General features: G+C 54.8%; 1 protein-coding gene across 1 annotated transcript in view; it reads left to right on the top strand.

Moving 5' to 3' along the window:
• Positions 1-22,277, top strand: part of AHRR (aryl hydrocarbon receptor repressor) — a gene marked incomplete at its 3' end in the record, with an annotated part of 76,323 nt that overhangs the window by 44,105 nt on the left and 9,941 nt on the right. The window contains exons 5-6 of the mRNA XM_080804821.1: positions 15,591-15,680; positions 22,090-22,219. Of these exons, the coding sequence (XP_080660947.1) occupies positions 15,591-15,680; positions 22,090-22,219 (220 nt within the window). The remainder of the gene's footprint in view (positions 1-15,590; positions 15,681-22,089; positions 22,220-22,277) is intronic.

Here is a 22,277-nt window from a genome sequence, read left to right as displayed (position 1 = left end):
CCAGGTGTGGGGGCGTAGGGCGGGCGGAGGGTGGTGGAGGCTGAGAGGCGGGCTGGGTGTCCGGTCGGGGAATGAGTGGGTCTCCGGCAGACCAGCTCACTGGGGGAATTTAAAAGGAAAAGCTATGAATCAAGGAGTCAGTGGCTCCTTCATAAGTTCGCAAAGTCCTTGGGAACGACTGTGGAAATCATTTGGGACAGGGGTGACCGGGCATGGGCCCCTGGGCCCCTTTCCACAGACACGACGGCAAGCTAGACACAGAGCACAGCCAGCGCCAGGGTGCCCGGGTCCAAGAGAGACTCCGCGCCGGCACATGGCCCCGCGGCCACGGGGGTAGAGCCGCCGGCCCCTCCCACGCTGCAGAAGAGGGTTGGGATCTGGGGGCATGGCCGGGGTGGGCGGTGGTGCTGCAGGCCAGCTGCTGACCCAACCTCGGCCCCCAGCACGAGGACCGGCCCAGCGTCTCTGCGGAGCCCGGCTGCCCGGACGAACCCAAAGATGCCCACATCAGGCTTGTCCCCCTCCCCGAGCTTGTGGCTCCATCGTGGGTGTGGGGCTTCCTGGGGGCTGTCCCCACCCATTCCTAAACTCCAGCACACAAGAGGGGCACAGACCCTTCCCAGGAGGGAAGGCAGCTCAGGCAAACAGGGGAAACCAACCAACCGGCTGATGGCGGGCGCCTCCTCACAGCAGCCATGAAATGAAAACAGGCGCCACAAAAGGCAATAATCAGAGGTTTTGGAAAAGCTCAAGAATTAAAAGCATGAGAGCAAACTTAGGAACCGCGGGAAGACCCTGGGTTGTTGCTGAAGGGTCACTTCAGCTTCTCCGAGAGGGAAGGGAAGCGAGGTGGAGAATATAGGCCCCAAGAGGCTCACACGCTCCAGTTCCAGAAAGATCGGGGGCGGAAACCAGCCAGGAGGGCTTCCCAGAACCGAGGGCTGGGTTTCCGGCCCGAACGTCCTCCTGCATGGCCAGCGGAGTGATGGAAAGGACCGGGGTGTTCGCCTTTCTGGAATTCCAGCTCCCCCACCCCCACCCGGTGGCCGCTGCCCGGTGGCCAGCCTCACGCGGGAGGCTGGAGGCTGGAAGGCCACGGGAAAGCGCCTGCCGGTGAGGGAAGAAGGTGTTGTCTTCCCCGGGGGACCCCCACGCCTGCCTGCGCGGAGAGTGAGGCCGAGAAGAGCAAGCGTGAGGCCCCAGCAGCAGGGGAAGGGGGTTCTCTGCACACCCGAGATCCGGGCGCCGACCCGCCTGCGTCGGCTGTGGAAACCTGTGGTCGCAGAGGCTCCGCTCGTGGGTTCACGCAGGGCTGAGGGGCAGCCGTGGGAGGACGGCCGGCAGGTGCACACAGCCCCAGGCCGACAGCGGTCCTCTGAAAGTGTCTGAAACCCAGCGACGCCTGAGCGCGGCCGCCCGTGAGCCTGGGGGCGCCGGGCCGGTGCTGACGGGCTCTCAGGTCTTGCTCGCCCGGCTGCCACCGTTCGTCTCACTACCGGACGTCTCGTCTGAGCTGCAGTCGCCCCAGTGTCCTTGTGCGTCCCTGCTACTCGGCAGATCTCTTCCAACCTGGGATTTTCGGCTCCTGGGTCTCTTCCTGAGCCTGCCTCCTGCAGACGCGCACTGACGGTCCCTCCCCGCGGCCCGCCGAGGGCACACAGAGCCCCTCGGAGCCGGAGCCGGAGCCGGGGCCGACTGTACTCACACTCCCCTGGGGCCGGTTTCTGCCGTCGTCTTTTGTGTTTCCCACTCACGGCACTTTCTTTGGCTTCTCCCCCGTCTCTCCAGTTTTCCAGTGAATAGACCGAGCCTTCGTACTCTAGTTTTGGAAAGCTGCTTCTGTCCTTACGGGGACGGCCTGGAGAAGAAGCCGGGGCTTTCTCTAGCTCCTGGGCCTACGCGCCCTCCCAGGCCTCTGCTCTCCCGGACCGGGCGCGCCTACGCCGTCTCGCGGCTGAATCCTGTGCTGCGCGGGTTCTAGTCCTCGGTCCTCACGTTGTCCGGACGCCCCCCTTTGCCGTGGGGACGGCCTGGGTGTGTTTCTCCCGGGGTGGGGGGTCTGCTGGGGTCACGGTGGGACGTCTCCGTGGGTCTCAGGTGGGAGCGTGTTACGCCTTCACATTTGGGAAGAATTTGGCTGAATGTACAGTCTGGGGTCCGAGCTTCTTTCCTTCCGCCGTCGGAGACAGGCTCCGTCGTGGGCAGTCCCCGAGCGGCTGCGGCTCGAGGGTCCGGGGACGTGGGGCGCCCGCCCGCTGCGGGCTCAGACCGGACCCACCACCCCTGCACTCCTGCTTTTATCTTCAGAGCTGCTCTGACCCGGGCGTCCGCGCCTCCTCACCGGCCCCTACTGCTGGGTTTCCTTCCACCTTCTGCCCGGGCTCTCCCCGCCGCCGCCCTGTGCGTGTGCGGCACACCAGAGCCTGCACTGTTTCATTTCCTCGCCTACAGGGTCACACCTCCCATTGCCACTGGATTCATTCATCACGTTTCTTGTTCTTATTCCGTTTTGCTAATTTAGTCTTTTCTTATCTCCTGAAATAAAATTCACACTCATCTTTCTGTTCCAATCCCCCCCCCCGCCCCGCCAGCCCCTGGGCTGCTCCCGAGCTCCTATCCCTGCTCCTCTGAGGAGCTGTGTGCTGGGGCGGCGGGGCTCAAGGAGGGGAGGGAGCCCCGGCCGGCCGCTCCCTGCGGCCCACCCTCTCGCCGTCCCACCAGGGCTGGCCATCCCTGGGCAGCAGCAGAACAAGACTTCCTCCTCCCACCATTCTCTGGCCGCCCCCCACGCCCCAGCCCCCGCCTCGCCTTCCCTCTCCAGCCCCAGATGGCTTTCATGGGGCTCTTCCCGTGATCCTCCTGGGCCTGGTTTGGGGGAGGAGGAGCCAGAGCCGGTGGGGGCCAGGAAGCCCTGAGTCCATGTCTGATGGGACAAACTGCGGGGAGGGAATGTGGATGCGGGCTGGTTGCGTCCAGTGTGCTGAGCTGTGGGCTGCCCCAGGGTCCTCAGGGGTGGGGTCCGAGCAGTTCCCAGGCACTCCTGGGCCTGGGGATGGAGACTCATGCGGGACACTGTCTGGGGGGCCTGGAGGGAGGAGCAGGGAGCCGAGAGCCACGCTGGTGTGGTTTCTGGACTAGTTCTCAGGACCCTAGAGTACAACAAGCACAGAGACTTCCCACCTTCAGACCATGGCTCTTCTAAAGAAACACCTAGAAACCCAACCTCCCACTGGACCTCATGAGACAAAATTGGCCCAGAGCCTGTCACCTTCTGTGGTTCCTCCACATGGTACTCGGCCGAATTAAGAGACCAGTCCCCAGAAACACAGGCTGAGGAGAGCAGACACAAAACCCCAGCAGAGTCATGACCAAAACTTGGGGCTGCCTGATACAGAAAGGTGGACACGGCAGGAGTCCACCTGAGGGACAGGGCAGTGCTGTCGGGCACAGGGGGACCGTGTAGGAGTCGGGGGGGGTGTCCCAGCCCACTGAGAGGGGACTGGACTTGGACAGAGGGGCCTTGGGGTTGGGGCCTAACTCCCTGGTCAGGAGCAAGTGCAGGGGCCGCTCCCCAGCCCCAACCTGCTGAGGTCGACTGGCTTCGGGAGGGGTGTCCTGTGACCCCCTCGGTCCCGACGTCTAAAGGATGGGGGGGGAGCAGGGAAGTGCTGGTGTGTTTCTGGGGACCCATGGCTGGTGACAGGCCATGGATGCTGCACCCCTCCAGAGGGTCTCCCTCCTCCTGGTCCCCAAGCTCCTGCTTTGGTCTTTCTGCTCTGAGGAATCTGCCTGTGGTTATCTTCTGTTGTGCCCGCTGGGCCCGGTCTTCTGAAACCCCTTCCAGTTTCTTTCAAGGGTTCAACAGAGGCCTCAGGCCAGGAAGGCAAGTCCCCCACCTCACCTCCTTGGCCCGCTGCCAGCCTGACGATGTGCGTGGGGCATCCCAGGCTGACCTGAGTGCCCTGCCCACTGGCTCGTGCCGCTTCTGAACCTCGTCTTGCCCTGGCCTAAGAGGTTGTGCCCTCTGCCCATCCAGTGGCCTCCCTATGGGGTTGGAAGTGCGCGGCTCCTGGCCCCGTCTCTGCGGCTGGATCAGGTGTCTGGGACCTGACCTTTTTGGCTTTTAGATCATTAGGATCATTAGGACTCTCTACCATGAACAGCCCCCCCCCCATCTATTAACCCTCTGATGATCTACCATGAACCCTGACCTTCCCCTGTGAATCCCTGACCATCTACCACCATCTACCATGGACCCTAGACGTCCCACTGTGAGCCCCCAGTCACCTACCATGAAGGCACCACCAACCACCGTGAACTCCTGAGCACCCTCAGGTGCTGAGCTGGGCTCACCGGGTCGCCCTCACTGCTTAGCGATCAGTGTGTTCACTTTGGCCCCGCTCTGTTGGGGGTCTCCTAGGCTTAGACACCTGTGTCGCAGGTCCTGCCCCCCTGAGACGGTCCCCAACAGGTGATTCCAGCCAAGGTGAGGGTCCTGGGCCAGCCCCTGTTAGGGAAGCCCCGTAGGAGGAGCACAAAAGGGCCACGTGATGTAACGTGTTCACTTCGCTGTTTTAGTGTGTTCGTCTGTGGTCACTGAGAAACGGCAAACCGCGTCATCATGTGAAGGGTTAATTTCTGGGAGACGAGCTGGCACTTGGGAGGAACTTTGGGCTATCCCGGATCATCCTTGGTTCACAGGGGAGCAGCTGAGCCTCTGACCTGCCTGTCGCCTGGGCTCTGGAGCGCCTGGTGGCCCCCCCAACTTGTTCCGTCCTGGAGCATGCCACCCTGGGGTGTTGGGGATTGTCCACCAGCACCCCAGGCTCTCACCCGAGTCCTTCTTAGGAAGAGGCAGCCAGCACCCTCCCAGGTCTACAGGGTTGGCCCCGGCGGTCCTCCATCCTGACAGTGGTTGTCTGGTGGGGGGTTATCCCCAAGCCACCCCAGTCCCCAGCACCCCCTTTCCTGCGGCTCCGAAGTGGCGGGGAGTGGGGGACAAAGCAGGCTCGGGCTCTCCTGGGGGTGAAGCTGCCCACGTGTGGAGAGAAGGTCCAGGACTTGTCCAGAGGCTCTCACCCGGAAGGTCTGGAGTGACCCGCGACGGCCAGACCGCGGCTGATGGTCCAGGGTGTGGTCAGAAAGCAAGGCCAGACGTTTTGGGGGTCAGCCGGGTGCAGCCCTCCAACGGCCAGGAGCCCCGCAGGATGGGCGGTCGGCGTCCCCAACGGCATTTCCTTCTTGACTGTCCCTCACCGGCCTGACTTTCATGAACTCAACTTCACACTCAGACTCCTGTGCTCGGGAAGTAGATCCCAGTTCTCAGACGAGATCGGGCGCGTTCAGGGTGGTCTGGCCGTAGACTAGATCCCAGTTCTCAAATACGGGCTTTGTTCTCACTTTAGGAAATGACTTCAGCGCTGCTGGTATCAGAATCCCACGCCGGGCGCAGAGTTCCGGTTGTGCCGTGACGTACTAGGAGTAGGAATGGCCGGTGTTGGTTCCGCGCTCGCTCCGCGCGGGGGAGGGGCGCGACGAGCCCTCCCGGGTGCTCGCTGCCGTCGCTCCCGATTCTCACACGAGGAGACGAGGAGACTGAGGCCCAGAGAGGTCACTTCACTCGCCCGAGGCCGCAGAGCTGAAAGCGAGGCACACGGTTGAAGTGTCCTTGAAGGAGCGCGGGGGGACGGGGGACGGGGAGTAGACGTTAACACCCCGCCTGCTCCCAGGGCCGGGCTCCACGCCCGCCGCGCCCCGCGAGGCCGGGAGGGCTCCAGAGCTCTTGTTCCCACCGGTGGCCCAGGAACCCCCCAGCCCAGGCCCAGCACCTCCCCTACCCTGGGGTCTGCCTCAGGGAAGTGGCTCCTGGGGCCGAGAAGGCCTCGGGGACCCCCAGGGGCCACGGGTTAACCAGAGCGGGGGCCTGAGGGTCCGCACCTGCCGCCGGCTCTGTGGTCCTGCCACGGTCAGCCAACTGCATCTTTCCAGAACCATTTTCAAGTGCCGTTGCAGCTCCGTGGCAGAGATTCAAGGCTGAGTGTACTGTTTGTGGCTCTGTAAACAGCCAGTCATGCCGCTCCCTGAGCAGGAACGGGCCTCGCACGCACATGGGCCCCACGGAGAGGCCGCGAGGGATGTGGCTCCAGCAGCTGCCCGGTGCCCGCTCGCTCGCGTGACGAGCGCCTGGCCGCCTGGGCCTTGTGTGTGGCTCCGTAACCGTGGCGACGGCTCTTGGGGGGGCCCCCATCCCTTTATTCCAGGGAGGAGCCGTGAGGGGCCCTTTAGAATTCTTGTTTCTCTGCCGTGACCTTGACAAAATGATCTTTGAAGTACTCGCTGGCTGTTTTTCTGCCACGGGACTGGACGAGGTCAGGATGTTCAAAGTTTTGCCAAAGGAAGTCCTGGGTTTTCCAAACATTTGCCTTTAGCCCCACAGAGGGGCTGCGGGGGCCAGCTGCGCCTGGTGGGCCCTCACCCCTCACCTGCGGTCACCCCGTTCCCTCCCTGAGCGGCAGGTGCACGTTTCGTGACTTTCAGTAACTGAACAGAGATGTGATCTTTTTTTTCCCTCCATTAAAAAAAAAGTTCAGTCTTCAGTTTGGGACCGAATCCTTTTTTCCACTTGGAAAAGTGACCTCATTTTCCATGTACCATGTTTAAAAAAAACACACAACTCTTGTAGGATTAAAAAGAGACCCGGGGAAAACAGACGTTGGCGATGCGTGTTTGAAGGAGGACGGTCCCACATGTGTAAGAGTCTTTGGCGCAGAATGTCAGTGTGATATTGAATCCATATGACACGGCAAATAGCATCTTATGGTCTTTTTCCTTTTTTTTTTTTTAATTTCTGCCTTGTGAGTTAAAATTAAGGTTGTTTTTGGTTGTGACTAATCTCATAAAATCTTTTTTAAGAAGGCATTTTATATGCTCCAGCCTCGAGCTGTCCTTTGGTCTCTGAGCTGTGACCAGCCGACTCTGTCCTGCACGGCAGCCTCTGCTCTGGGAAGAGCCGTGCAGGGAGCTGAACCGGGGCCCCTCCTCCCTTCTGGCTGCGCTGCTGCGGGGTTTGCGGCGGCCGAGGACCGTGCACCGCAAACCCGCTGCCTGGCCAGAGTCGCCATCGCGGGCACCGTGTGGCCGTTGGTCTGACTGTGCACCCTTTGTGCATGTCACCTGACCTCGCGGCTTGCTGATGACTTAGGTTCACCTTGTTGGTCTGTTAGCACAACCGATGCCCTTCTTCTCACAGCCCCTCCGTGGACGCCAGTGTGTCCCCACCCGCGTCAGTCCAAATCCCACGGGTGGGGCTGCACGGGCATCCGTGGTTGGGGACCCCCTCCGGGATGCTGTGTCGCCATCCGTGAAGTGTGAGCCGCCGTGGTGACATTGCCCTGGTTTGTCCACGTGTCTCTGTCACTGCATGGGGAGAGGATGGCACCAGCCTTTTCTCCCTGCTGCTGCCGGGAGCCCACCACGGGCACCACCCCAGAGGCTTCAGCCCTGCCTGTCCTGCTGAGCGCAGGGCAGGAGGGAGGCCGGATCACAGCCAGGAGGCTGGCCGCTGGCATGGGGACAGTGGGGGCCAGGTGCCCTCTTTCCTCTTAGCAAGGCTCCCACCCCAGCAGGGTGACAGCTGGTCTAAATGTCATCACCTGCCTCCACGTCTCTTTGGTCTCAGGCAGAGAAGGCAGGACTTCTAATAAAGGATATAAACAAAACCCAAATATTCATAGGTGCTCCCGCCAAATGCTGTGGGTCCGAGAACAGAGGCACCGGGGCAGGGCAGGGTTAGGGCACGTTTACAACTCTCAGCGAGCCCCCCAGGGTGAGATCCGGGCAAATACTGGACATGGCATTCACCACTCAAAGGTGTTAGGACACGGGGACCAGACGCTTTCTGTGCAGCCGCCCAGGTATTAAATGACAGCACAGTTTGTTTGACTCCTGGAGACAGTTTGCCTGACACCTATGTTGTGTGAGGTCAGTTTCCTACCCCAGAAGTACGGTGGGACTCAGGGGCGGGGGGCATTGCAAGGAGACAGACACTTTAAATCCACGGCCACGGCTGGAGGGCTGCGTGAGGCTGGGATTTCTTGGCCAGAAAACTCAGCACAAACTCGGAGTCCTGTCCTGAGGCCACTGCCCTGGTGCGGCGCCTCTACATCAGAAAGTTGTCCTCAACTTCGAAACTGTCAAGTCAGGGAGGAGCCTCGCCACTCGAGGGTTATCAGAAAGGGTAGTTTTGCGTCAGAAATCTTATCCTCACGGCCTCGAACACCTGGCTTCTCAAGTGCCTTTTGGACCGGTTTTGAATCTTACTTCTTCCCTCTTTAGGAAGACCTTTGGCGAGAGTTTATTTTACATTTTCATGAGCGCCGTGACTTTCCCTTTTTGAATCATACTTCAGCGGCTGAATGTGTGTCTCTGCATGAAGTTGCCCGAGGCTCTCCCGGGAACCCTGTGGGGTGCCATGCGGTGCCGTCTTTGGGGAGAGCGCGCCGGCTCTGGGCAGCAGGTGTGTGCCTCCCACACCTCGAGCCCCAACACAGAGAACACATCCCCGAAACTACAGTTGTCTCGTACCTCGAAAGGAAGACGGCAGAAAATCTACAACACGGTTGTACGGAAACAGAGAAGGGAGCCAACAGAAAAGACAAGGTGTCACCCAGAAGAAGACACGTTCACCATGGACAGGGTCTGTGTGGCTCCGTGAGACGGAGGTCTGACCACAGCACCATGGAGTCTGGCAGCTCGGGACCCGTAGGGTTCGTGGTACTGGGGGTCTCTGGCCCTTCCACGGTCGTCCCATCCTTCTGCTGTCCAGTGAGCTACGCTCGTGCGGGAGCGTGAGGGTGCAGAGCAGGGAGCCCCCCAGAACCCAGCCTCCGCCCTGTGGCGTCTGGAATGGAGCCGTTTGTGTGTCAGGTTGATGTTACTCTGAACAAAGTCACATCACACTGCCAAGCAAGAGCAGAGCTAGGGGTTGGGGTGTGTGTGCTCCCCTTGTTTCGACAAGTGAATTTTAGAAAACCCCTAAGGAACAGAAAATACCAAGTTCCCCAAGCCATCGCAGAGCACAGACTGGGAGGAGAGGGTAGACGGCTAAGTCTGCAAGGTCAGGAAACCCTGCACGGAAGCCTGATGAATGTGTCGTGAAAGAATGAGTCCCGGTGGCCACGGGCGGAAGGCGGCCCTCCACGTCAGCTCGTCGACTCGGTAAACCGAAGGCGCAACATCGCCTTGTGGCTGGCTCTCCGGCCCTGATCAGACCAATGAACAAAAAGCAGTAATGACAAACGACTGACAGAGCCTCATTTACTGAAAAGCCTGTCTTTGGGGTCCCTGGAGGCTCAGTTGGTGAAGCGGTGGCCTTCAGCTCGGGGCATGGTCCCAGGGTCCTGGAATCGAGCGAGCCCCACATCGGGCTCCCTGCTCGGCGAGGAGCCTGCTTCTCCCTCTGCCCTGCTCTGCTCTCTCGGATTCTCTCTCTCTCACAAATAATAAAGAAAATCTTCAAATAAAGAAAGAAATTAAGGAAGGAAGGAAGGAAGGAAGAGAAAAGCCCGTGCTTGTCTCGGTGGTTTGGCATGACGCCTGCTTCCTATGCCACACTCCTGCTTGAGCTGGGGCCTGTTTCTGGGCTCCCTGCGCCAGCCATGACCCGCCTGGACCCAGGAGCAGAGCACCAACCCGTGTGGCTCCAGAGGTCGGCCCCTCCCTCCCCGCCTCTCCTGTGTTTTGTGGCTCTTGGGGCATGTTTACCTCCCGTGCTTAGCCTCAGCTCGCTCCCTCCACACACGGGGCACAGACAGAGCTGCGTCTGCTGACGGGTTCACCTGGGCACAGCGGGCATCTGCACGGTACCGAATCAGCCCCAGGGACAAAGGATGTCTTTGCATTTGTTCAAATACAATTTTGTGTCTCGAGATGTTTTAAAGTTCTCTCCCCATAGGTTTTACACATTTCTTGCTAAGTTTATTTATAAAGTACTTAGATCTTAGAGATGTTTCTAAATGAGGTTTTATCTATCATCACATCCTCTAATTTGGTCATTTTTCCAATATAAAGTATATAAAGATTATTGAATATATGTATTTAATTTTATATCTTGCCTCCTTATTGAGTTCTTTTTTTTGGGGGGGGGTAATTTTATCATTGGCTTTCTAAGGTTTTCTGGGAGAATAGTGGTATCACCTGCAGCGGAGACCACTTTCCTCTCCCCAGTTCTCCCGCCTCCTGTTGGTTCCTCCTGACTCACTGCCACAGCTCCCTCCCCGGTGCTCACTGCAGGACGGGAGTTAGCCGGCCTCTTCTTTAAAAGGCCAGACAGTAAATATGTTCAGCGCTGCGGGCCGTACGTTGCAACTAACTCGGCTCTGCCCTTGCGGTGCAAGGGTTGCCATGAACGATCAGTAGTGGTCAGGCGCGGCTGTGTTCCAGGAAAATCTTATTTACAAAATCAAGCAGCCAGCCAAATTTGGGGCCCAAGTTTGCGCACACTGGAATGGGGGATCATGGGTATCTGCCTTGCTTCTTGATCTTACTGGAAACAAAATATTTCCCCACTAAGTAAGTTGGTTCCCTAGGAATAACACACACACACGCTCACACACTATCATGTTAAGAATGTACCTATAGGGGCCCCTGGGTGGCTCAGTGGGTTAAAGCCTCTGCCTTCGGCTCCGGTCATGATCCCAGGGTCCGGGGATCGAGCCCCGCATCGGGCTCTCTGCTCAGCGGGGAGCCTGCTTTCCCCCCTCTCTCTCTGCCTGCCTCTCTGCCTACTTGTGATCTCTGCCTGTCAAATAAATAAATAAAATCTTAAAAAAAAAAAAAGAATGTACCTATAATGCCAATAATGCATGGGAATTATAGGAATTTATAGGAATAAATTCTTTATACATTTATAGGAATAAATTCTTTATTATAAAGAATAAGTGTTGAATTTTATGGAAAGCTTTTTTTTGCCATCTACGGAGATAATTATAAGGCTTTTCCCCTTAGATCTGTAAATGTGGTGTATCATGCTAACGGATTTCCTGATGTTGAGTCAGCCTTGCATCCCTGGAATACATCTGCTTGGTCATGGGCATCGTAGTTCCTTAATGTGAGACTGAGTCTGTGTGCTAATATTTCATTCGCACATTCCCATTAATAATGAAAGGTCTGTAATTTTATTTTTATTATATTTTCCTTATCAGAGTTAAGTGTCAATGACATCGTTCTAAAAATAATTAGAAAATTTCCCTCATTTTCTACGGTCTTGGCCAATTTATGGGCAGTGATGTGATGTGATCTTTAACACTTGGTGGAATTAGCTCTCAAAGCCCTCCGGGCCTGGTGCATTCTTGTGGGCCGGCTCCTTGGCAACTTCTTCTGTTTCTTCCACAGAAATCAATTGTTTAAGGTTCTGTCTTTCATGAGTCCCTTCTGGTAAATCATATTTTCCTAGGAAAACATACACTTATTTAGGTTTTCAAACGTATTTGTATAGAGGTCTTTCCCGACCTCCATTTAATTTGTTCGCATCTGCCACTGCCACGGAACCGCTTTCTGGTATTTATCCCACCGATTTGTCGGGCCGGCTCTTGGGCTCCATGTGAGCAGACGCCCAGGCCCCGCGATCAGCTGGGTGCTCGCCTCTGTGCTAGTTCCCGCACTAGGGTTACTCCGTGTTCATTCCCTGGTTGGTAGGTGCTGGGTTATTTCCAGAGTTTGACTATTGTGCATAAGGCCACCATGAACATTCTTGTTTGCGTGTTTCTGTGAACACACTCGTTTCGCTTGGGTAAGCGCTAAGAGTGGAATTTCGCTCACAGGAGAGAGGCACGTTCGTTTTTATGCGGAGTCACACAACAGTTTCCCCGAACGAGATTGCCGCCTTTTATGTTCTTACAGGTGATGCTTCGTGTCTTCACCAACGTTTAGTGCTGGTTTCTTGGCTGTAACCATACCAGTGTGTGTGAAATGGGGTCCTCACGTGATTTCCATTCTGTTTCCCTGATGACTAGTGATGCTGACGAATTTCCGTCTGTAGACGGGCCGTCCTTCCATCTCCGTAATAAAGGGTTTGTTCAAGACTTTTGCCCATTTAAAGAAAATTGGGTTGTTCACCTTTTTACAATTGGTTTATAGACATTCTTTATATATTCTGGATAGAGTCCTTTGTCCATATACTGCGAATACTGTTTCCTTGGTTTGTAGCTTGTCTTTTTCATTTTTAAATAGTGTCGTTTCATAAAGCCCAACTCACCAGGTTTTTCCATGAAGGCCTAGTGTTTCTGTCCAAATCTGCCTATCCCCAACTTAGGAAGACAATTTGTTTTCTTCTAGAAACCTTGTGATTATGAGGTTTTATCTTTGGACCTAAGCTATGTCTTGAATTAATTTTTGTGGAATTAGATAGGAGTCGGTGTCGATTTCTTCCATGTAGACAACCAGCTGTGCCAGACACACCGCCGTGTTGACCTGGTTACCACAGCTTTACACTAAGTCGCAAAGTCAGCCTAAGTTTTAACATTTTGTTCTTCTTTAACATGGTTGCTTTAGTAAAATGGGCCCTTTACACATACAAACTTTAGAATCAGCGTGACAGTTTCTGCTGAGAGAAGAAACCCTCCTGGGATTGGGATTGGGATGGCATCACATCCACAGACCGACTTACGGAACTTGGCTCTCTACCTGCATGGGGTCTTTCAATCCAAGAACATGGCATATCTCTTGGATTATTCGGGCCCTGCGTGTCTTTTATTGGATTTATTCTTAGGCATTTTGTGTTTTCTGATCTGTGACTAGAGTTTTCTTTGCGGGAAGGTTTTGATTACAAATTCAGTTTGTTTAGGGATGACTGGGTGGCTCAGTCAGTTAAGTGTCCAGTGTCAGCTCTGGTCACGATCCCAGGGTCCTGGTTTCAAGCCCCTCGTCGAATTCTCCACTCAGCAGGGAGTCTTCTTCTCCCTCTCCCTCTGCTCCTCCCAATTTTCATGCGTCCATGCTCTCTTTCTCTCAAATAAGTAAATAAAATCTTTTTAAAAAAACAAATTCAATTTGTCTAATAGATATCGGGCTATTTGGTTTTTCTAGTTGTTCCCTTTTTTTTTTTTTTTTTTGAGAGAGAGAGAGATGAGTGAGCACACATGGAGGTGGGGGCAGAGGGGGAGAGAAAGAGAAAGCATCTCCAGCAGGCTCCGTGCCCAGTGCAGAGCCCGATGCAGGACGCAGTCTTGTGACCCTGAGATCATGACCTGATCCAAAATCAAGAGTTGGATGCTTAACTGACTGAGCCACCCATGGGCCCCTTCTAGTCGTTCTTGTATCACTTTTGTTAGTGTGTTTTAGAGAATTTGTCCGTTTCACTTAAATTGCTTAATTTATTGAATTTCATTTTTAATATTTTCTTACTAACCTTTTAATGTCTGAAGGACCTGTAATGATTTTAAATCTCTGGTGTAATTTGTTTATTTCTTGACCAAATTTGCTAGGGGGTTATCTATTTATTAATCTTTTCAAAGAACCAAATTGACTTTGTTGATGATGTTTATTATTTGGCAGTTTTAAACAATATCATTGTGGGTTTTTTTCACTTTTTAAAAATCTTTTCTCTTCCACTTACATTGGATTTAATTGGCTCTTTCCTCGAGTTCATTAGGAGAACGCACACTTTCTCCCTTCCATCGCTCACAGGGCACCAGCTTCTCTGCTCGTCTGTGCTTGGGAGTTACCAGCTCCCTCTGTTCTCATCGTGACCCATGACAAGGGCACAGATGTGCGTAGTTCCACGCGGTCGTGCTGTTTTCCATCATTTAGAAGTGAGGGTATTTGGGTTTAAGTGGCTGCCATTTTCCTAGAATGTCTAGAAACCTTCAATATCAGTAATTTAAAAACTCTAAGAAATTGATATTTATAAACCTTAACAGAAAAATTAGCACATGATATGCATGGGCAGTTTGCCAAAGAACGACAGATTAACAGTAAATGTATAAGGTCTCATTCATATCAATCGCATTAATAGTCAAAGAAATGAAAATGATAATAATGGTAAAAAATTTACCACTTAACAAAATGGCAAAAATTTAAAAAGAAAGAAAGAAAAAAGAAAAGGTATCCCACATGGTCCATAATTAAGGGAAATGAGTATTGGGATACATTGCTAGTAACCACAAACTTACAGAAGTTAATTTAGAGTCTCTAAATGTCTGTATTTTAAAGACACAAATTGAAATATTTATGAACTCCACGGCCAGGTGCCTCCCTCCCCTCCAGCGTCTGCACTGACCGAGTAGCATCGCCACCTCCTGCCCCGTGGAGGTGACGTGGAATTGAATGAGGTACCCCACGCAGGGCACGTGACGCTCATGAGGACCTACACAGCATGAACTGTCATTTTCTTTATCGTGACGATGATGATGGTGAGGAGGAGGAAGAAGAGAATAGATGGGCGGATAGAGAGAGAGAGATGGCTGGAGTGCTCACTGACAGTCCAGTGGCTGCTCCCCTGCACACCCTCACTGCCGGTGGCTCTGGAAGCTCCTGCCGGATGGCGCTGCCAAGCTTGCTTTTCAAACAGAGACTTGAAGTCAGCCACCGCACAGCCATGAACCCTAATTTTTTACACACATGCATCCAAAAATTATGGGTACAACTGAGATTTAATAATCATAAAAATATTGTGAATAACATATGGTAACAAATTTAAAATCAAGAGGAAATGGATGCACTGATGGAAAATATCTTAAGAAGCTAAAATCAAAAACCTGGATACACTAATAACCATTACATAAATTGCCATGGTGCTAAAATCTGCCCCTTTTCACTTGCCCTCTCCCCAAAATGTGCCCAAGCTGGATGCTTGTGGAAGTGAAAGCTTTCAAAGAGAAGGCTAACCTTGCCTTAAAAATGGGAAAGAGGAAGGGGGGGTCTGACTCATTTCTGGTGATCTCCACACTAAAATAAGCAGAGATGCTCATAGGCTAGCTTTTCCTTAAATATAGATGGGTCTCACCTAAGTGAAATTTGCCGGTCCCAAGAACATATTTAAAATTATGATAAGGCTAACCCCATAATACACAAGAACGATTCATCATCAGAAACCTATCACCAAAATCGCCACATTAATAGACAAAAGAAATTTTATGTGATTATTTCAGTAGATGTAGAAATAGTACTTGATGGAGTTCAACATTTTTTCATGATAAAAACTCTTAGGAAAACCAGAACATAGGCTGGAAGAAAGTGCGTGAGCAGGGAAAGTCCGCAGTGGGGAAGCGAGGTTTCTCTTCTGTCCCAGATACTGGTGGAGTCTCATCTCATCATGAAGATTTTTGTATTTTATAAAACAAGAGTTTTATATCACTAGAAAAAGAACAGTCTTGTGGCTTATAAACCATGACCAAGATCCCCTGTCGTCTGCTAACTTGGGACCTGTTGCAAAATACTCATAATTTAAAAGTGGGTATTTCTGGAGGTTGTGAATACGGACCTCAAAACAAGAGAAATGGTTGAAAATGCAGCAAAAATAATGCTTGCACTTTCTCATTGTGAAGATTTTGAGAATGTATGCAGGAGCCAATTCGAGTTCTTGTCTCTTCTAGTCTCTCGATGGCTTTGCCCTGGTCGTGAGTGCGGAAGGCATGATATTTTATGCTTCAGCAACAATCGTGGACTATCTGGGCTTCCACCAGGTAAACACAGCTCTTCGACCTGCCATGCGGTGGGTCCCACTGTCCTGCACGTGCTTACTGTCTTCCAGCCTTAAACATCTGCAAAACTGGGCTTTTCTTACCATAGAGCTTTTACCAGGTAAGGATTTTTACATCCCAGTGTTGTCTGAGGCTTGGGTTGTGCAAGAGATGTGACGGTGTCCAGGGTGTCACAAGTGCACAGGACAGTGAATTTTGCTGGCTGTGCCCCCAACTACGCATCTCACATTCGGAGGAGGGGCTGGCGAGCACCAGGGCACCTCTGCTTGCTGCAGCATCACCGTCTGGAACCCCAGATTTGGGGCACATTCAGGAAATAGCGTGTTCTGGAAATGCCCTTATTGATCCACAGAGAATTTTTGGTCCATTGCCCCAGGCCTGCCCAGGCTGGATGATTCCAGACATTGGGACAGGGCTCTGGAGTTGAGACCCATCAAACACTGAGATCCTCCTCCAAGAAAAGGGTGCACTAAAACCCCCCACTCATGGCCCAGGGAGGGCAAAGGAAACTTCTCTGCCGGGCCTCTGGGAAGGGAAAGAAGTTGCTCATGAGAAATCCAAAGCTTGAGTTTGAGGTCCAAACCCAAAGTTACACTCTTGCACGGTGCAGGCCCCCGAGTCCAGAGCTAGTGGCGGACAGATGAGATCGCGGGGCCCCAGGGAAACACAAATGTGACCCTTCAGCAGCAGGGCCACAGCCATTCCCATAAAGATATCTCCTCTGAAGAGGGGCTCACAGTGCAAAACGATGAGCACACTCCATTCAATGTACAAGTAGGCAGGTTAGAGAAAGAACAAAATACAGTTTTGAAAAATGAAGCGTACAGCGTGTCTGTCCATCCGGTCCTGCTCGGAGGCAGAAACTGTGAAAGGATTTGAATGGCTTAATATAAAAATTGATGCGCATTTAGTGTAAAGAATCATTAATTAGTAACACGGGGGTACAGAGGGCGGAGCATGCAGGAGGCTGGGCACATTCTGAAGACACCCTCATGGGGGAGGGGGAGGCCATGGCCCCTGGGTGGTGGCGAGGTCACTGAGGTGCCCCGGCCAGGGCTAGCCAGCAGAAAACTGCCCGCTGAGACGCCGGCCAGACTCTCGGGGCCACCCGCGGCAGGCAGTCCCAGGCGTGGCCAGCGCTCCAGGGGCCGGGTCTCCCGCCTACAGTGGTGGGGGCACCTTCACTGGCAGAGGGGAGATGTGTGCAGGATCCGGGATCAGAGCCCAGTGAACGAAGCTGGGAGGCAGTACACGGAGTCAATAACGGAAATCCGCTGGACGGACGGAAGACCCAGAGGGTGCCCAGAGCAAAGGATGGTGGGAGCCAAGATCAGAGAATGTGGGTCCCTCCCCAACATGTGAACATTCAAGTTGTCCTGAGGCCCCTGAAGCTGACGGGAGCCTTTGATCTGATTTCCATGAAAACTGCCACCTTGAGCCATGTCCGGAGCCGAAGTGGCTGTCACTGTACAGATGACTCCGAGTCGCAACTCCTCCACACCCCTCCACAGCCACTTTCCTCCCACCCGAACCCAGGACCCAACGGCTGACACACCGCCCAGACCGGCCTCTTCCCTGCCGCTGGCTCGTCTACAGGCCAACCCCGCGGGCCGACCCGCATGGCCGGGATCAGCCCCGGCAGCGCGGGGAGGCGTGGCCCCCGCGAGGACCCCACAGGCAGGGCCAGCAGCGTGGCCAGCAGAGGAAGCGCGGGGGCCCTGAACTCCAGGAGGCCCTGCGGGGGCTGCCCTGCCAGACCGGCGGGGAGAGCCTCAGCTCTGAGCCTCCTGTTCCTCCTCCACGGGCCGAGCACTGGGCAGAGCCTCCGCCACCTGGCGACAGTCAGGGGGAGGCGTCCCCACCACCAGCCCTGCCGCAGGGGACACTGCCCGCTGGCTTCCCCTGGCAGCGGGTGACGATAGGGGTCTGTCACCGTGTCCTTGTGTCCATCTCCACCTCCTGAAGACCTGTGGGGCAGATGTCAGGAGATCTGAAGTGGTGAGGAAGGCATCGGCCACCCCAGACAGATGAGCGGCGGGAGCGGCGGCCGGAGGCCCCTCCCCCCACTTTGGCTTTCTGCACGTGCTCTCGGGGGGCCGAGCTTGCCCGGCTCCCTGGCCGTAGGGCCCCCTCGCGCGGCACAGACTCAGGGACCCCCTGATAGCCGAGCCAGGCTGTGGACACAACAGGACTCCAGCCCCCAAATGATAAAGGCTTGTTTTTGTCTCCCTAATTGCGTGTGCAAGGTCTAAGTCCAGGAGAACACGGTCTGGTCTCCCTTTTCCCTGCTCCGAATTCTCTTCAGCTCCTGTCACTGCTGAACTGCCCTGTGAATTCTCCACACACACCCAGAGCTGCCTGCCTTCAGCCAGAATCTGGGTGGTGGCTTTGGGGATAAATGCAAGTGTCCTGAGGGGCAGCTCCGGACCCAGGTCTAAACTTACTCCCTGGATTCTTGGTTTTCTTGGAGCTTGGTGATCTTCCAGCAAGTGTTACATGTAAAATAAAGTTTTGCCTTTTATTATAAGGAAATTGTATCCAAATGCCAGTAAATCAGGCATCGTCTCTGTGCAAAATATTTCGGGAAAATATGAGAATAGATTTGTGCTGTTGTGAGCTTCTTGTGCGTAATACTTAACAAAAGTTGGGACCCGATTATTACAGTGTGTTCAGGTTCAGGAGTCTTTGTGATGAGCAAGTGAGAGTCAGATGCCATCGGTATTTACCGATTCAAGAGGTGGTCCACTCTCTCAAAGGCCGGCAGTTGGGGGAAAGCTATGCCCATGTGGACCGGGGGGAGGGCACTTGGAGCAGGTAAGAGTCCCACAGGCTAGGTGACAGATGTGCACACAATTTGCACAAAAAGTAAAGATGACAACCTCTGGAATGAGGTTTGTAAAAACTGGTAATGATTTTGTTCTTAGCTCCATAAACGATGGTTTAGAGCTAAAACGAAGGCTGGTTTGACTTGGTCAAAGCTGTGTCTGTTTTCCCACTATTTGCTTTTTGCCCCACCATTGGGACAATTGCTGTATTACTCTCTCCGCTCCCTGTCACATTGCCCCACCATTTGTTTTGCTTGACCTTGCTTTGTAGGGAGCAGACTCTGGGAAACTATGGGAGACCAAAGGCAGCCAGACATGCCACACTAATTATTATGCCTTTATTCCCCAACCTAGAAAGTATTCACATTTGATATGTCTTCAAATTTGTTTGAGTCAGAATGATCTTTTCCAGTTTTATTATTACCCCCCGCCCCCCGCTGGTCTGTCTCCCGTTTTGGTTAAGCCACAGACCCCCTCTTGCATGTTCATCCGCTAATTAACTAAGGCGTGGGAAGACACGACCAGGGCATCCAGGGACACCCACCTTCTGGGATTCTGCCAAGTGTGGGGTCACCCACTAAAGCTCACAAGAGAATAACGGAATGACGGCGCCTGTTTATTGATTCGTCGTGGGAACTATGACTGTCCAGTGCTCAGAGGTCAGCATGGTCTTTTCCTTTCATCAGAACTGTAGAGGGGGAAATACTATCCATCTACGGCAGGATAGGAGAACACTGAATTCCCACTGACGAGCCCGTCAAGTGGTATGCAGTACCTCACACAGAAAACAGAAAACATTATTTATAGAATTTAAAGAAGGACCCGACAAACAGAAGGGTATGCCATATTCGTGAACTGGAGGGCTCCATTATCACTACGAAGATGTCAGATCATGTTACAGAGGTAATGACATTAAATCTGAGCAGCTTTTCTAGGTGGAAAGGACCAAGCTTTGGGGAGAGAGCTGGGACCAGCCAGGACCACCCAGAGAGGGCAAGGGGGCAGGAGTGGTGACTACTGGGGACTTACATGCTGGAGGCAAGTCTTCCTATGAAACCCAGTTGCTGGGAGAGCACGAGCTCGGCACAGAAGTTGACGAACCGATTCACAGGACAGAACTGAAAGCTCTAGGCAGACGCGTGTGCACGGGTGTGAGACTTATCATAAAAGGGACACTGCCTGGTGGTGGGGAAATGGGGGCCTTGTCAACAAAAGGAGTTGGGCGAACTGGATCCACATGGAAAAGAAGTGAATCCTGACTCTTACTTCACACCATGCATAGTGAATATCAGATGATGGGAGAAGTTTCTAGAAGCTTCAAGACCAAGTTGGGAGATCGGTGAGGAATGATGAGGGCAAAACCCTACCCATGAGGGAAGACTGATGAATCAGCTGCATTAGATCCGCTAAGAGAGCAGGAAGGCAAGCCAAGGAGTGATGACGTTGGTAGCAGAGCCCACCCAGTAGGGGACCCATGTCCAGAGCAGATGAACAGAAAAGTCAGCCAGACGGCTCAGTGGGACCGGGGGAAGGACAAGAAAGAAACAAGCAACACGCGCACACCAACCTGACATGTGCACACGCGCACACTTACACCTGAAGACCAATAATTAGGTGAGAAGACGCACGGTTTCCTTGGGCTTTATGACAGTGACAAAAACCCGCAGAGAGAACTGGTGACACATGTGCCACAGCAGCTCAGAGAAAGAAGGCTGGGAATGCTGCGTGTCAGCCGGAGCACGAAGCGACTGGGCTGGGGGGATCCGCCGCAGTGGCCCACTTGGGCAGTACCTCTGGGAAGTTGCCTGGTGTTGTCTGCTAGCGCTGGCCCTCTGCCACCGCGCCCCAGGAACCCCACCGCCAGGTGTGCACCCAACAGAGACGCAGTCAGATGCAGAGGCGGCACGGGGAAGGGGCCAAGTGGGTTAATCAGGTGGAAACACCCTGTGGGCACGAGAAACTGCGGCCACACACACGGCATGGCTCGGGCGAGTGTTACAACTGTGGTGAGGCCAAGAGGACAGGCATGGAAGAGTGGCGCGCCATTTACAGCACGCCTCCCTGCACCGTGGCCACCCACAGGGGGGCTGGAAGGAAGGGGGCTCTGGGAAGCTTCTGGGTTCCGTTTCCCGATCCGGGTGGGGGTTCCACTGAGAACTCACCTCCCGACTGCATGCTTTTGATTCAGGCACTTTTCCGCCCATATGCTGTCCTGAATCGCAGACGTTTCTTAGGACGTGTCCCTGTGGGAAGGACACTCAGGACCATAGGAGCCGCCAAGTGAGGTCGGAGCTGGCAGGGGAGTGGGAGCCCCCAAGTCTTGAACTGGAGGGAAAGCCTGATGCATCCACTTCTACCATGAGTTGGTTTCTGCCTGTTGGCCCCAAGTCCACGTCCAGAGCCTCTGACCCTGGATGACAATGACCAAGGACAAGAAGCATTCTGACCTCTCTGTGACCACTTCTTTCTCTGAAAACACAAGTCTCTTTGGACGAAAATACACGGGTGATTGTAGTACAGCTTTCAAGTTAGGATTATGTTCCTTTTCTGCCTCCCTGCATTTGTATCTTGCTTGACATTTGGGGGTCCCAGTGAACGCCAGCCATGGAGTTAGGGGCAGGACTACAGCCCCTTGAAAAGATGGTGGGTCTCACCCAGTCTGGGTGAGTTTACCCGTGACTTTCTTTCAAAGTAACCTAATTTCTGGTCTCAGGCCTTCAGGAACTTTCTCTCCCTCCAACGATGGCAATGATCCCGTTGGGAAAGGACACAAACTTAGAAATGGCCCATCGCGAAGGGTCATCAAGGGCCCCCCGCAGGTTATTCTGGTGCTGGGCCGGGCTCTCGCTGTGGGTGAGGGGGACCCCGTTCAGTGAAGGGAAGGGACGGGGCGGTTTGCTGTGCCCTCTTAGAACCGCTGTGCTGACAGTCGCGTGGCCGTGTTCCCGGAAACCAGTCTCTGCAGCCCCCGGCTGTGGCCGCTACGGGCTCGACGGCAGCTTTCCGGTGTAGACCCGGCGCCTTTGAGGGCCGGCCTCTGTGTTCAGGGCTCCGGCAGGTGAGGGGACAAGGGACCAGAGAGAGGGCGGGAGGCCGGCGGGTCCTCGCGGCGTCGTGCGAGGAAGCAGCCGTGGGGCCTGGAGGTGCTGGGAGGGGAGCGGAGGTCACTGGCCCGGAGGCCCGGCCAGGCGCCCCTCGGCTCCGACGGTCCCCGCGCCGCCGCTCCCGCCTCTCTCCTCCGCGACGCCTCCCCAGAGAACCTCTGTCCGCCGGGCCTCACGGCCACGCGGCCTGGGGAGCTCTCCGAGCCCCGGGGAACGCGGGTGCCCCGCACCCCGAGGGCCTCGGCCTCTGAGCCTCCCGGCCCGCCCCGAGGGCACGGCCTGCGCGAGCGGGGTGCGGGCCGGGGCCCTCGCAGGAGTCAGACGCCAGGGCCGCGCCTCCCGCCCCCCCACCCCCACCCCCACCCCCACCCCGAGGCGCGTCTTCGCAGCCGCCCGCGGGGCTCGCGGTTCCGACTCCGCCGCACGCGGACGCCTGCTCTGAAGCCCGCTGCGCTGTTGCAGACGGACGTGCTGCACCAGAACGTCTTCGACTACATCCACGTGGACGACCGCCGGGACTTCGGCCGCCAGCTGCACTGGGCCATGGACCCCCCCCGGGCGGCGTGCGGGCAGCCGCCGCCCGCGGACACAGGTGGGTCTCCGCGCCTCCGCGGCCGCGGCCCGACCGAGCGCAGCGCGGACGCTTCTCC

This window comes from Martes martes (assembly GCF_963455335.1).
Source record: "Martes martes genome assembly, chromosome: 5".
NCBI classification, from domain to species: domain Eukaryota; kingdom Metazoa; phylum Chordata; class Mammalia; order Carnivora; family Mustelidae; genus Martes; species Martes martes.
The sequence above is the reverse complement of the archived record's forward strand: the minus strand, read 5'-3'. Positions and strand labels throughout refer to the sequence as shown.